Source organism: Uloborus diversus, chromosome 2, assembly GCF_026930045.1.
Source record: "Uloborus diversus isolate 005 chromosome 2, Udiv.v.3.1, whole genome shotgun sequence".
In the NCBI taxonomy this organism is placed as follows: domain Eukaryota; kingdom Metazoa; phylum Arthropoda; class Arachnida; order Araneae; family Uloboridae; genus Uloborus; species Uloborus diversus.
This window is the reverse complement of record NC_072732.1, coordinates 115,761,244-115,776,810: the sequence shown is the minus strand read 5'-3', so window position 1 is coordinate 115,776,810 and position 15,567 is coordinate 115,761,244. Positions and strand designations below refer to the sequence as shown.

Here is a 15,567-nt window from a genome sequence, read left to right as displayed (position 1 = left end):
GGTATTTTTCATAAATACAGAGCAAAAGCCGAAAACCCAAGCTCTGTATCAAATACCAGTCCGTCTACACAATTATTTTTTCTCCTGGCAGTCCACAAAGGAGAAAAAAAAAATGTGTGGGCTCTTTTCACCATGCTCTATCTAAACGCAAAGTGATAGCTGCTACTTTTAGGTCGAGAAGCCTGATACCAAGAATGAAGAATGATTGCTCGTGGTGAATTGTCATCAGCATCCTTTTACCAGGAGGCACAGCAGCAAGTGGCTTTGACAGCCCGCTTCGGGGACTTGAGTAGGGAAAAGACGTGTGGGGAGAAGTAGAGCTATTACAGCCTGTCTTGGTACTCCCCTTTGCTTCTTTTATGCGGTCTGGCAAGCTCTTTTGTTTGAGTTTAGCTACCGACAATGAGGCGGGATGTTTGCCTTTTGACTTATGTATGCATTAAATTATCTCAACTCGCGTTCTACTTGAACCAGTTAAATAAACAGACATTTACAAGGCTTTTTTTTTTCCTTTGGTACTTTTTTGAAAAAAAAAAAAAAAAAGAAAGACTGAGCAGTCAATTCGGAATGAAAGATGGCGTACCCCCAAGATTTGTTTTCGTTATTGTTCATTTTCAAAATATTTCATAAATTATAACTAGCCTGGATTATATAGCCTAAAAATCATTAAAATATGCACTAAAATTGAGTAAAGTATGCACTAAAATTGAGTAAAGTATGTACTAAAAATGAAAAATATGTGAATCACTTAATATTTTGGAATCGAAACGTTCCCCCAGTTAAGAGCTCGTGCCTATTTAGTAAAATTAATCATCTTCTATTTAAGGTATTAAAAAAGTAACTACATTTTTATTTAACTCGAAACATGTTTTAAAAACATTTTATAAAAATGGAAACAATATTTGAATATTTTCCTCATATTTAATAAGTAGTTTAATAAATTTAATTACAGTCGGAACCAATTTAACGAACCTAATTAACGAATTTCGCAATTTAGCGAATTTTTCTTTTTCCCCGACTAAGATGAAGGCAAAAAACCCCTTTTTACCGAACAATACACCCCGAAATAACGAATTATTTTAACAGCCGGAATTTTTTTTCTGTTATTTGGAGTTGGGAAACAATGGATTGTTTTCCAAAATGTTACATCCACATTGTCCGAAGCAGAAAAAGACTTCTTGGAATCAGCAAGTTTTGACGGGCGAGGAGGCAACCAACGAATAGTGATTCTGATGCAGAAAGCGATAGTAAAACTCCCATTGAAACTGACTTTTTTCAAATGCTTTACATGGCCTGAAAACAGTAAAAACATATCTCATGCAGCAGGCTGCAAAAGACACTGTATTTTCTTCTCTCCATAAAGTCAAAAGAGAACTATGTATTTCGAGTCAAGTATCAAGGAAACTGTCAAACATCTATAACTCAGTAATTTAAAATTTCGAATTAACTAGCGAGTAATAAGTCGCAAAATTCTGAATAAAAAGTGTACACTTTTTAACTATGGATATTTCTGGGCATTTGCTTATTAGGCGGTTTTAGAGAAGGTAAGTGCATTTTTTTTAAACTTTCACATCCCGATATTACGATTAACCTCGATTTAACGTATACAACTTTCGGTCCCGGTGAATTGGTAAATTCGGAGTCCGACTGTACTACCACTTAAAAAGTGCACAGGTTTTAATTAATTCAATTAATAAAAATAGCTTTATAATAATGAAAGTTTTAAATTAATAAAAATAGTTCAATTAAAAAAAATTAGGAGTTGCAAAAAGAAAAAAAAAACGAAGAGAAAAGCTTCAAAAGAAAAACGTCTTTGGAAGTACCAAAGGTTCGAATGAGGTCGTTTCCGAAATTTTAAAAGTATTTTTTTTCCGAAAGAACATGCTTAAAAACATATAATATGACCATTTAAAAAAAAATGATAAAGCTTAATTTAAAAAAAATATTTTAATCATTGTGCTGATTCAATTTTATTTTTTACGCTTCTGCTCATTACATCACAAGTGCTGCCCTTCACTATTTAAATCAGTGCACAGATTCAATTTGCATTTTTACGCTTCAGCGCATGACATCGCAAATGATGAAATGTCATTAGAACAGAGAGCAATATTTAATTCTTTCTGAATTATCATGAGCTGGAAAGATGGTAGACAGAAAGCGTAAGCATTCAGCGCCCCATTGGAGGGAACACCATAATTCATAACTTGTGACGTCACAAAGACTACGCCTGATTTTAAAAATTGGATGCTTAAAAAAATGAATTAAAAATTAAACGTTTTGAAAATAAAAGATTTTATTCGGTACATGTTTTTTTTTTTTTTGCTCATTCCATCAATTTTAGCGACTAAAAGTGGTACAAAAACCCCTTTGAAACAATATCGTATTTATCACAGTTGTTTTCGAAACAAATTTTCTTTTCTTTTTTTCTTTTTTGTAACCATTTGAAAATGATTCAACATTTAATAAAAATTAAACATCCTATATTTCTCAAACTCGAAATGCTTCATCGGATACTAATCACAACATTTAACAAGAACAAAAGGTAGCTATTGTGGCGTTAATTGAAAATAAATATAAATATTCCTCAGGAAGTGCCACGTCTTATAAATATAACTTTTTACCTATATGAAATGACAGTTTTAATTTAATAAAGAAAAAAAAGAAAGAAAGAAAAGCTTGAAAATATTTTACACTGTAGAGAAAATTAAATTAAGCCAAAGCCATGACTGTTAGCTAAGGTGAAAAAATATCCTTAAAGTATCAACTTTTCAAGAGTCCTTTTTTCTCTCGCCCACCATTTATTGAAAATGAAGACCTGAGAAGATTACTTCAGTCACGCATTTGATGACAGATCGCAGTCTATGACATCTCTTTTTCTATAAAGTTAAAATGGAAGAAAGTAGATTCATTTAATATCAGATATCTTTTGGAAGCATTTGAAGCCGCTCATAACAATAGTTCAAGAAAAGGATACATGATTGTTTGAAAAAAGCGAACTGAAAGCATTGAAGAATTCAAGTACGTATGCGTATGAATCTTACGTATATGTACTTACGAATACGTATCTGATCGAATGTACTCAGAAAGCTTTAAAATATAAAAACTATTTTAATTTTAAAGGCATTTTAAACATTTTCTTTTTATACATATACCAGTTTAACCTCTATTTTGTTTAATCGTTAGTCATAGATTCAATCAGTTTGTCCAACACAGTCCTTGACAATTTTTAAAAGTTCATAGTAAATCAAAAACTTGTCGTACCAATATGCAATTTGCACCATAATGCTTCATAAATTCAAAAACTTTTTATGACATCGTATAAAAGGGGGTGGGGGAGGGAGAGAAAACAAAAAAAAAAATAAAATAAAATAAAATAAATAAATAAATAAATAAGTAAATAAATAAAGATAGAAAAAAGTATATAACTATAAGTAATTAATAAGTAATTTTAATATTATATAACTGTAAGTAATTAATAAGTAATTAATATTATATAACTATAAGTGATTTACATTGACGGCAGTATCGCCGTAGTAAGAATTTGTTTTGATGATACATTGATACATCAATAGTGGGGCAATGGTAGCGGTTCGCGCTCCCACACTACAGACCTGGGTTTTGTTTCCGGGTTGGACGTACTTGACTCAGCCATTCATCCCTTCAGTGGGTCGAGGAAATGAGTACCAAGCGTTCTTGAGAACCAAACACTGGGGGTTCCGCGTTAGGCTGACCATCTAACCGGAACATCTACCTTGCACCCCAGAGCCCCTGGGCAGGAAAACTGAGTTGGGCATAGTAGGGGTTGGTCCTCACGGGTTGTTGTGTCACAGAGTTTAATTTGATGATACATCCGTCAGTATAAATTACTATTCATTTTCTGTTTTTCTTCGGTAACATAAAAAAAAAGCATTAACCAGTGAAGTATTATGGTGCAAATCGCACATTGATACGACAGTTTGTTGCTTTTCTATTAGTTTTTAAACCGTGTCACGGACTTTTCGGGCATCCTGTGCTTTTAATTAGTGGTCAAAGTAAGGTGCTTAGTTATTGAAACTTTGAAGCGAAAGAGAAAATTAGTGAAAAAATATTAGCTTTTTATATGGTCAACAAATCTCTAAAGTTAGGGAAATCCTCAGCATGCAAAAACAATTCAAACACTATTGTTTTGACATCAGTACGACTGATATTTACCTAAATATGAAACATCGCGTTTCGTGACTTATTTCCCTTTACACACCTGATTTTCAGGGGGCATATAGCAGCTTAATATATTATTTCCCAAGAAGATGCAAGAATTTTTGCAGGGTGTTTTCACGTATCAAAGTGCAACACTCAATTTTGTTTTTCAATAGCAGTGCAAGGGATAAGCATATACTTTTTTGTTTGAATAATAATTGTAATTCTTCTGTGCTGGGAGGACGATGTATTCCCATCTCATTTTCAGCACGGTCCCTCAGAATTTTGAACTGAAATGTCCCTTTGGACTTCTGGAAGCACTTTTTTTAACGTTACTAGTAATATGTACTTTACAGCACAAATGTATTTATCTATTTATTTTTTAAATATGTAATAGGCTGTTTAGTTAATATTTTACATCGGTAGTTTTTAAACATTTATTTTTTACACAAAACTTCATTTATTTTCAGGTTTAATTTTGTAAAATTTGATCTTGTTTATTTTACATTGTGTGAAATATTTTAAATTTTAGATATTTTGATTACGTAATTGTATTTGTTGTGTTTTACAAAAACGACGATTTTTAGCAATCTATATTAAATTCAGTTTCTTTTGCATTTAAATATCACTTTAAAATGATATGGTTGGATAATTTATGTTGAAACGTCGCTTTAACTATTCGAACTTAATTAAATTAAAGCTTGACCATACTAAACGGCAAGCTTAAGAAACTCGAAAACATCCTTATTAAGCAAAATGGTTATACAAGCTTAATGGGTAACTAGTTAAATATAAATTGATTTATTTGTTAAATAAACTCATCTATATGATTTGTTTAAATTATCAATTGAGATGATGAATGATTTGTTCTAAAACTAGTTAGCTGGTTATATTTGCTCGCTCAAAATATTTAGTTTCGAAAAATGTTTTTAGTTTTTTTTTTTTTTTTTGCATACAGTATTTATATAGCAGGAAGTTTTGCATACAGTATAAGGACGTAGCTCATTTCTCTACTAACAGAAAGATATTTAGGTATTTATTTACATCATATTAACTGCTTTTATAAAACTAGTTACTTTAGCTCCAAATTTCAAAGGATATAACAAGGGGCTAAATTAATTTTATTTACTTTTTGTATCCTATATTATAGGCAAGATTTTTTTTTAATAACGTGGGCAACAAAAATTTTAGAGGATTTAATTTCGAAATGGTACTGTTTCTTTCTGATGGCAATATGTTTTAATATGAATAGTTCTCGAGAGAAATTCAGTTTTTTAACAGTTTTGAGTGATAAAACTATAACAATGAAAAATGAAGAAAAGTAAAAGAAAATATAACAGCATTTAAACGTACAAATTTTCAACAAAAAAAAAAAAAAAAACTGCATACGCGTGTTTCGGAGCTTCAAGGAATTCCTTTTTCCGCGCAAAAGGTATGAGGTTATGAATAAAAGGCTCTTGTATGATGTTTTTTCCTCCATAAGCTCACCTTTTTTTTCCAACCCCGAGGCACGTGCATACGATTCTCTGCAAATTTGAGCGATTTAATTACAAAAGAAGATTAAAAGTGGCAAAAACTATCTTTGAATAATGCCTGTTTCTCGAAATGCATATTTTAATAATGTAAGACAAAGAAGTCCACAAAGATTTTTTTACGAATGACCCACTAATGATAAAATCCGTCACTGCGTAGAAAGAGGTACGTTTGTCTATAAAAGCTCTTCTTGTAATTTCAATAAATAAATATCTTAGAATGACGATAAAAAATGAAAAAAAAAAAAACCTTGCGGTGTAAATCTATCAAACCAGACAATTGCAAAATAAATGTAGGGGAATGTGGGGCAAAGTGAAATGATTAAGATGACTGAGTTTTTTAAAATGAACAAATCAGAACTTTGTTTTGAAAATTGCAGTACATAAAGAAAGAACATTCTATTTTATAATAACACTTGCATTGAAACAGTATTTTTTGTTTTTGACAGTAAATTTGAGTCTTCAAAAAAAAAAAAAAAAAACAGTGGGAAATTTTCACTTTTTTTCCTTATGGGACAAAGTGAAAAATAAAATATTTTTCTTTTGAAAGAGTTTCTATTCGATTATAAAACAAATGAATAAGAAAATAAGTGAATGAATGAATAAATATAAATGAATTACTAACTAGAGGAATGCAATTGAATTATCTAATAAGTGAAAACGTAAGTGATTTACATTAAATAATTGATTGAGTAAATTAAACTATTTCACTTTGCCCCATTCACTTTGCCCCGCATGTACTTGACTAATTGTGCAATTTATTTAAAATACAAATAAGCATAGTATCGACTAAATCAATACTGCATTCGATATTAGAAGATCTGAATTCCTATTTAAAATGTTAATTACAAAAACTTTATCATTTTACAGTAACAAAAATATTTTTTTACTTACAACAAAATATTACAATATGAGTATCATTTTGCTTGTAAAAATTGCCTGTATTACCAAATGCTTTGATCTTTAACGGTATTTTTTTCCTGACTGGAATAGACTACATATGGTATCACATAGCTAAAATAATACCAGATAGAACGAACTAAAAGTAGTGAAAATATTTCACCGTTTCACTTTGCACCGCTATTTCACTTTGCCCAATGTTCCCCAACTAGTACACATAATAAAAATAAATCAGCTGATAAAAATAATTAGACATCTTAAATACGTCAAAGTTTTTATTCTGATCTTCTGATCTTGTCCCAACGATACATATATGCTAGGATTACTTAAGTCACGCGCCTGTTGACAGCCTATGGTCAATATTTCTTCAGCACAAAAAAAATCTTGATCTTTCAATGTTCTATATAAAATAAAAATGAAAAAGAGATTGTGGAAGTGTCAGATATTTCATTTTTAGGGGGGATTGAGTCTTTTTATGGTCTTAAATCCAGAAACAGAAAACGTGAAGTTACGAAAAAGTATTCCCATCGGAGTCCTGTGTAAATGGGTGGTAATGTGATTATATGTGTCACAGAGAAGCTATCAATAAGGAATTAAGTTGATACCTCTTTTTTTCTCCTTTTACAGTTCCTAAGATTCAGTTGTCCTGGATTTCTTGACTAGAAATTATTAGTCTAGGGTCGCACTCGCAAAAATAGTACAAATCATGTATGGTGATTATGATTTTTTTTTTTCAAATTTAATAATTACCATTGATAACTCATATTTCTATGGATTATGCATTTGTTTGTATTAAATTAAGTATCAATGGTTTGAACATAAGTAATCTGTAAAAGGTTTTAAAGCATTTTGAACGTTCTGTTTCAATTTATTGGTACGCTTCATGTGAAGTGTTTCAGAGGGACGAATAACAGAGTGTACAACAAACCTTTTAAAGTAATCCTCATGTATATAATAGCGAAAAATCGAGTAATGATGATGTTATCAACAATGAAACTCGCGCCACGGCATGATAATTTGATATTATTTTTTGGTAATGCTTGACATAGCAGGGCTTTATTTTTACAAGTCTGAACTCGATCCGGTAACTTCCCTTTTACTGGTAAGACTGCAATTTCAGGAGAATAAAGGAACGAAAAAGTGGTCAATAGTGAACGTCATCTACTGGAGTTCAGGGTTAATCCACTGGGGTTAAAATGTCAACTATCAAAATGTCACCAAACAGGCAATTGCTTCGTTTAAATATAGGAGCAATTTTCATCGTCATACCTTGACGGGCGATTTTCTAATCGTTTCAATAGTTTTAAAACGCATTTTACGTGAGTAGTGTTTTAAAAAAGCAGTGGTTGCAAGCGGAATCAAAAATATTCTGATGTCAATTTTTAATGTAGTGTAAGAATTCAGGGAAAATATAAATCACGATAACCTTAGGCTTATTAAACATAAAGAAACTTTTTGAACCTATACTGCCGAGCGCAGGTAAAAAGGACAGTAACTACAATTTTTTTTTACATTTCTTTTTTGTTGTTTGCCTTTTTGTTACCAGTTGTACGTTAGCTTTTTTCTACAATTTAGTTTATTTGGTTTCTGATGAAACAAAAGCGCGAAAAAAAAATAAAAATCCATTATTTCTCTATTGTTAGTATTAAATCCAAAATGCGTTTCTTTAAATACCTAGAAAACTCATTTCTGCTGATATTGCGTTTTACCTACCCACGGCGATATAAATCTCTCCTTTTTTGTCTTGTCTTTGAAATGTTACTCCTTTTCTTACTCCGTTGATTTTTTTTTCTTTAGGTACAGCTCTGATGCAGCTTGTCGAAGTTCACAAAGAAATTCATGCTCAACAAACAAACATTGTAAGTGATGAAAGGAAATACATACTCTTTAAAATATCTATATTTTAATTTTGTTGAAAAAATTATTTGATGAAAACTTTTATTATTTTTATATGTAAATTGACGATAAAAGAACTATAATAAAGTGATACATTTTTTTTTCACTCACTCGTTTAATAATAATGCAATAACGTATTACGTAGAGTGATGTCCCGAACAGGTTATCTTTCATAGCTTGAAAACAAATGTAATTGCTACAAGAATCTATTTAAGGCGGCTCAGCATAATATATTTAATTCACTTGAATTTTAGGAGTAAAAAGGTTAAGAAATTTGTTTTTTAATGGTGTTTAATTCTATGAAACTAACTATGAAAGTAGTTTAAAGTTTGAGAAAAGTTCTGGTACACGCGTACTGGAAACTACTATTATTTCATTTAAACTTTCTATATTTTCCCAAAAATTGTGCATTTATAAACTAGTCAAAAAATCTTTTAGCCGATTACTTTCTTTAGGACAGTTTTATGTTGTAAAAAAAAATCATGTTTAAAAATCCAAGGCTAGAAGATTTGACATCTTTATTTTTTTCGTATTTTCGTTCTAAGGAAAAAGCACAAAATTAACACCAAGTGATAAAAGTTATATTACTTTTATTTATTTTAAAATTTAATTACCAAAAAACGTCCTTAAAGTATATTGAAAAAAATTGTATTTGTATTTTTATTGTGCGAAAAAAATGTAAAATAAGAAATACCAACGTCAAATAGCACAAATTGCAGATTACTGCAGACACGTGTTTCGGCGCTACAAGGAACGATTTTTTCAATGAAAAATAAAAAATAAACGTATAAATTGAAAAAGGCGTTCCTTATAGCGCCGAAACACGTGTCTGCAGTAATCTGCAATTTGTGCTATTTGACGTTGTTGCTTCTTATTTTAGTTTCTTTTTACCTTAAAATATAGGAGAGCTTTCATAAAATATTCTTTCTGACAAATAAGTTGCATTTTTTACGTAGTTGCTTTTTTTTTTTTTTTTTTGAAAAAATATTTCAAAAGTTGGCTTTGTTTTGGATTAATTTTAAAATTCAAGAAAGTTCCTAACAAAACGGATTTATTCTTTATTTGCTTCATAAAGTTATGTGAAGTTTATCTTACAATAGAGCCATCAACTGGAATTCTTTCGAAAGCAAAAAGAAAATAGACATAGGCTCTATGGGTTTTCATAAAGAAAAGGAAAACTTGTATGTAAACCTTTTATTTCTTTCCCAGTTACGACATGTATCCTATAATAAATTTTCGTAGATTTGAACAAGTGTGTTTTGGAATTGAAGACATAAATATACAACCTCGCATATTCATCTACATAAAACATCACAAGAAATAGTTTCTCTTGCACTAAGAATAGTCTTTCTCCTTATATTGAATTTTCAAAAAAAAAAGCAATAACAGTGTTTTAAAAAATATTTTTAAATGAACGGATGAAAAACTTTAGAAAACTTGCTTCAGCTAGAGTAACAAAACTGCAGATAAAGTATTGGAATGAATTGCTTGTTTCTGATTCAGCGTTATTACGCTTTAAAATATTCAAATATGCAATTGACGGAGCCCAAGAAGGCAAAATCGTTTTTATTCCAACCGAACGTCCAGTCGCCTATAACAAGTTACCCATTGTCTCAATTCTAAATATTTATTTATCTTCCATACTTCGAATAAATATGTTCCCCAGGTGGTATTTTGGAAAGCTTGTCTGGTTTAATTTGCATATCGTTGGGAAGTGTCTCAGTTTAATAAAAGCGGATTGATTTTTTCTCTCCGCGTGAGGGCAAACGCGCATTTTCTTCTTACACGAGTAGAAACTATGCCGCAAGAAAAGATCGATCCAGTGAAATTGAATCTGGACGGGACTGATTTTTATTTCGCTCCAAGTTGTATTTGAATTAAATGAAATATCGGAGTTATTATCACGTGTTTGAAAATAAACCGTTTTAATCTTATGCTTTGGATTGAATGTTTTATTTTTTTCTTTCGTTTAAGTTTTTAAAAGAAGCAAACTAAAAAACGTTGCAACGGTGTTTGAAACAACTAATATCCATTCTTATTTAAAAATTGTTTTCTTCTCATTTCCGTATCGAAGCATTCTTTCTTCCAAAAAAAAATACAAAAGGTTGAAGCAATTTAGAAAGTGAAATTAATTTTTGCATGAAAACTGAGTAACGCTAAATAATAGATTAAGGCCAAAATTTTCAAACTTTACCTTTTTTTTTCTTTACCCTGCCAGTCGCAGAAGAACGTAATATGACTTACTGTTTAAAAATAATATTTTAATAGAATCAAATACACACACCTATAAAATATTTTTTGCTTGTGATGTAGAGGTTTAATACGGCTGGTTCTCCGGTGAGTTCTAAACCCATGTTATGTAGTTTGTCTTTGTCCAATTTTAGTCACAGCTAAAAAAAGTCTATGTATCTTATACGTTTGTTACACAAACAAGAAATTTTTTGTTTATAGTACACTGTAAAAAACGATTCAGAAACGTTCCCGGTAAATAAAAGACAGCTGATGTGCCGAATTTCAACCAGTAACATATCTTACAAAAGCCAGGAACGTTTTCCGATAAAAGTCAGTAACCTTTCTGAAATATTGGGAAATCTCCCCTGTTAAAGCCAGTCTTGAACCTTCTAGAAAAATGAATTTGATTTAATGTGTTTGATTAGAACCTTCCTGATTTACCAAGAAAGCTCCAGAAGCATTAGAGCAATCATAGCCAAAGCTGCACGCAAGAACCAAGCATATTCCTTGACTCGCAAAGCTGCAGCTATCGAATGAAGTATTTGCTCCCGTTGGGAGCTTGGTCAATCTGGACGGGCCGTAATCATCAAAAGCCGATACTCTTAATAAACACGCTCAGTTAATCTTTAAACTGGTAGCAAAATATATCTTTCACACCAGTGAAAAGTCTGTATTCGTGCATCTTTTAGCAATTCAGGAAACTTTTTTGCGGAGATACTTGATTTTACGGGGAAATAGGTGAAAACCTCTGGAATCCCGAAACGTTCCACGGAAATAACCAGTAACGTTTCGGAATGTTTTAACAGTGTAGTTATAAGAAAAACAACACTTATGGAAACTTAAAATTGACTTCTTAGTATAACGTTTCAGATGTTGGACAAAATAACATGAACATTTTACAGTATAGAATAAAATGAAACAAATTAAAATCTACTCAGTAAATGTCTTTTGGCTTTTGACCATAAAAAGACATGTAAAACATTTTGCTTCTTAAAAAAAAAAAAAAAAAAAAAGATGTTCTTACTTATGAAGTTACGATTCTTTTTACGAGGAGTTACGATGTGGTTACCCCAACTTCATCTTGTGCAGTAGAATTCATAGTTGAATATTATTATATTATTAATGTGTTCTTGATATTTAATGTGATAAAAACATAATATATTACTAATATACATTTTTTTTTTAATTTTTAGTTCAGAAGGAATTTATCCAAACTTTTTTTTTTTTTGAAATTATAATACTAAAATAACCCCTCTCCATTTAAAACTTTAACAGAATAATTAAAATTCGTACGGTTAAACTTTCCATACTATTGAAGTGCACTTTCTACCTGAGTTACTGCAAAATTCAAATGGAAAAAAATAGTACAAAATGTAGTTTTTGCTGTAGTCTATTATTTCACAGCGAAAGTTTTAGAACCCATCATTTTGTTAATGGAAATGCTTTTAAATGTTATCTTAATGACAATTAAAATGGGATTCAGCATTTATGCCGCTATAACAGATATTTCGTTGCATTGGTATTCTCTGCATTGAAAGCGGAAAAAAAAGACTTAATGAGAAGCAATTGACTTTATAAAACAAATGTTAATATATTTATGAATACAAGTGATATTTTTATGAAAGTACACACTAAAGTTAAGCACAGCATAACAAATATTTGGAAAAATTCCATATATAAATCTGCTTCCTACGATGCAGGGTAACTCCAGGAGAGACAACAGGGTAACCATCCTGCTAGTTTAACTTCGAAATTAAAATTTTGTTATTTTCTAATGAATTATGCGTTTTTGAAGTTTTTGCAGTCAAAGTTTACTAACTATTTTCTGAGTAGCTTTTGCGTTATTCGAAAGTCCTTTTTCTGTTCATCTTAAAATATGCAAATATATTTTTGTTTAAATAAATATTTAATAAGTTTTCATTCTGACTTTTATAGTTAAAAGCTTTTTATGTGGATTTACTTCTTCCATTAGAGTCAAACTTAGAGAAGGACACTAAAGTTGTTGCAGTGAGTAGCTTTTATTTATAAAAGTATTTAAATGTTTAATAATCGCGAAATGTCTGTCACGATAGCAATTACTTCATTAAGTTTCAACACTTTAGTTTCCAAATACTTTTATCAGTTATCGCAAATTCAATCAAATACTTTTTAGGGTGAACACAAGAGGTTTCTTCAACAACACAAGTGTCATCATGATTCTTATCAAAAAGCCTTATCAATGTGTAAAAAGCATAAGAAAAGAAACCGAAGCAGCAACCTGTGTAGCATTGGGAAAGATATCAAGGTAAGATTTTATAGTTATTTCATGTACTGTAAAACCACTTATTTTCCCGAAGCTTTTTTTCGCGGAACATTTCAACTTCATTTATGCAATAAAATCAACTTTCGGTTCAGTTTAAATAAAATTTGCAAAATGTTCCACCTGCAAAATAACCAATATCTTCATTTTCGCAAAAATTACGGCTGACGAAAATAAGTGCTTTTGCAGTATACGGATTTGTGCAAGACTGAACTCCTGGTTTTAACCTGAATTTGTGTTTTTTCAACATAAAATTGTTAGGTGGGGTGGAGTAGGATAATTAGCTGCTTACTCATTTCAAAATTAGTAAGCTTCTTTTTCTTTTTATTTTATGCTAAGCCTAAACTTTCTTATGCTAAGAATGCAAGTATTGAAATCTAGTTATTAGGTTAGAAATGTAGAATGTTAAATGCTGAAACGTTAGAAGTTTCGATATGTGCTCGGTGTAGTTATTCATTAAAACGTTCATTCAATCATTAATTTATTTATTGAAGGAAAAATATTTTCATAATCAAACAGTAAATATTGCATTAGAAAAATATTTTAATCTTCACTTTTTCTATGTACAATATAAATTGACAATTTTCCCTTTTATTTGAAGGTAACGAAAGGCAGCTTTTCAAAACATTTCGGTTACAAAATCACTGCTTTTCATATAGGTGGTGAAATTTACAAAGTACATTTCCAATTTGTTTGTTTTTAAAAATTTAATTTTAATGTAAATGTTTTTAAAAATGAATAGTGTCTTAGCTGTTTCTTATTGTTGCACAATGCGCGTTCTCCAGCTTTCTACAACTACTACCTTTAAGATGTCCACAAGGAAGCTAAGCAAATAAATAAACGTCTAACCATTTAAAACCAAAGAAAATTCATTGAAATGTGAAAGGTTATGGATTTTAGTGATGCACCAATCAAATGTCATGTTGAGAGTCACTCCAATCAACCCTTCAGAAGAATTATCCTCATATCCAAGTTTGATGCTCTATATAATGATGATTAACATCATAAGACATTTGGAATTTCATGCACAGACATTTCTGGATTTATTTATGCTCCGAAGAAACTTGAAGTATGTTAAGGTGAAACATCAACCAGAAACATCTTTGATGAACTATTGCGTGCTAGTTCAGAAATATTATTGGCGTCGGGTGTAAAAGTCTCTTTAAAGTAAACTGTGTCCTAAAAATTACGCTAGATTTTCATTTAATAGAAAACAATTTTTTTTCTACTTTATATATTTTTTAACTGAAACATGAAGTGCATAGCTTAGGATTATGCATGAAATAGCATATCGGTTAAATTACTTTCACGGCTTTGCTGACACAAACGCACTCTTTTGTGGACGTTTATGATCATCTTGCTTAAATGTAGCTAAATTTCGTTGGTTCAGTGGAATCTTTAGCTCCAGCTTGGAGTGAGCTTGCTAACGTAAAAATTTAACACCAAATAAATCTGAAGAAAGACATCCAATGGTGTTAAATCACATGATCTAGTACAAGGGTTCTCAAACTTTTAGACATTGCAACCCCTTTTTTAGAATAAGTATTTTCGCGAATCCCCAAAGTTTTAAATCTGTCTTAACCCTAAAACAATAACTAACAAGAAGTTCTGTCTAGAACTATACGAGCCTACTTTCCCGTATACCCGTATATACTACTTTCTAGTAGGGGAGACTGGGGCAAGATGACTATGCTAACAATTTTTGTTGTTTATTAATTTATTTTTAAGGATAGTAAAATTTCCCTTGCATGAGCTGTTAGAGTGGTCCATGCTAGTATTAAATATAGTACCAATTAATTTTTCAAATGAAATAAATGAAGGATATTTTTATTTTTTCATAACCTTAACAAATCGTCATCTTGCCACGGTACTGGGGTAAGATGACTTTGGCATCGGGGCAAGATGACAACACTGAAAAAGGTTGAACACAATTTATTTTTTCAATATATTACATATTTTAACAAATTTTTACTCTGTTTTTAGATCTTACAAAGCATTAAATTAAGCGTAATGAATTGCACAGTTACGTTGTAGTGTTTAATTGTGCAGCTAACAATAGTCACAAATAAAAAGGCCATTTTCATAATCGGAACATTCCTCACGCCACCACTCTTGGCATTGCAGCATTAGAACCATTCTTCTGTTAGAGGGACACAATATTCCTCTTTATAAGCAGGACTTGTAACGAAGAAGTACTGTCATCTTGCCCCGTGTTTCAGCCCGTCATCGTGCCCCGGACTGCCTGTTTGAAAGGATGCGTCTTCCTTGCCATAAAGGAAGGCGACTAATGAACTTTTATTCATGGTAATAGGCAGTATATAAACTAAGTTACTCATAAATACTAAAGAGAAACAAGCTATCATTCCTGTATCTTAAGCAGAGCTTATTTACACATGCATAAACGTTATAACTTAGCAGCGGTAAACAATCAGAGCTTCAGTACTAACACAAATATGATAATTTCAGCGTCTTTATACTATTGCTGGATACTACTGGCTCAGCCGATAGAAGAGCCAGTAGTATCCAGCTGAT

At 30.9% G+C, this 15,567-nt stretch overlaps 1 protein-coding gene across 1 annotated transcript in view; it reads left to right on the top strand.

Annotated features, from left to right (window-relative positions):
- Nucleotides 1-15,567, top strand: part of LOC129217262 (brain-specific angiogenesis inhibitor 1-associated protein 2-like) — a 206,042-nt gene that overhangs the window by 157,320 nt on the left and 33,155 nt on the right. Inside the window, exons 4-6 of the mRNA XM_054851533.1 lie at nt 8,406-8,467; nt 12,672-12,743; nt 12,889-13,020. Of these exons, the coding sequence (XP_054707508.1) occupies nt 8,406-8,467; nt 12,672-12,743; nt 12,889-13,020 (266 nt within the window). The remainder of the gene's footprint in view (nt 1-8,405; nt 8,468-12,671; nt 12,744-12,888; nt 13,021-15,567) is intronic.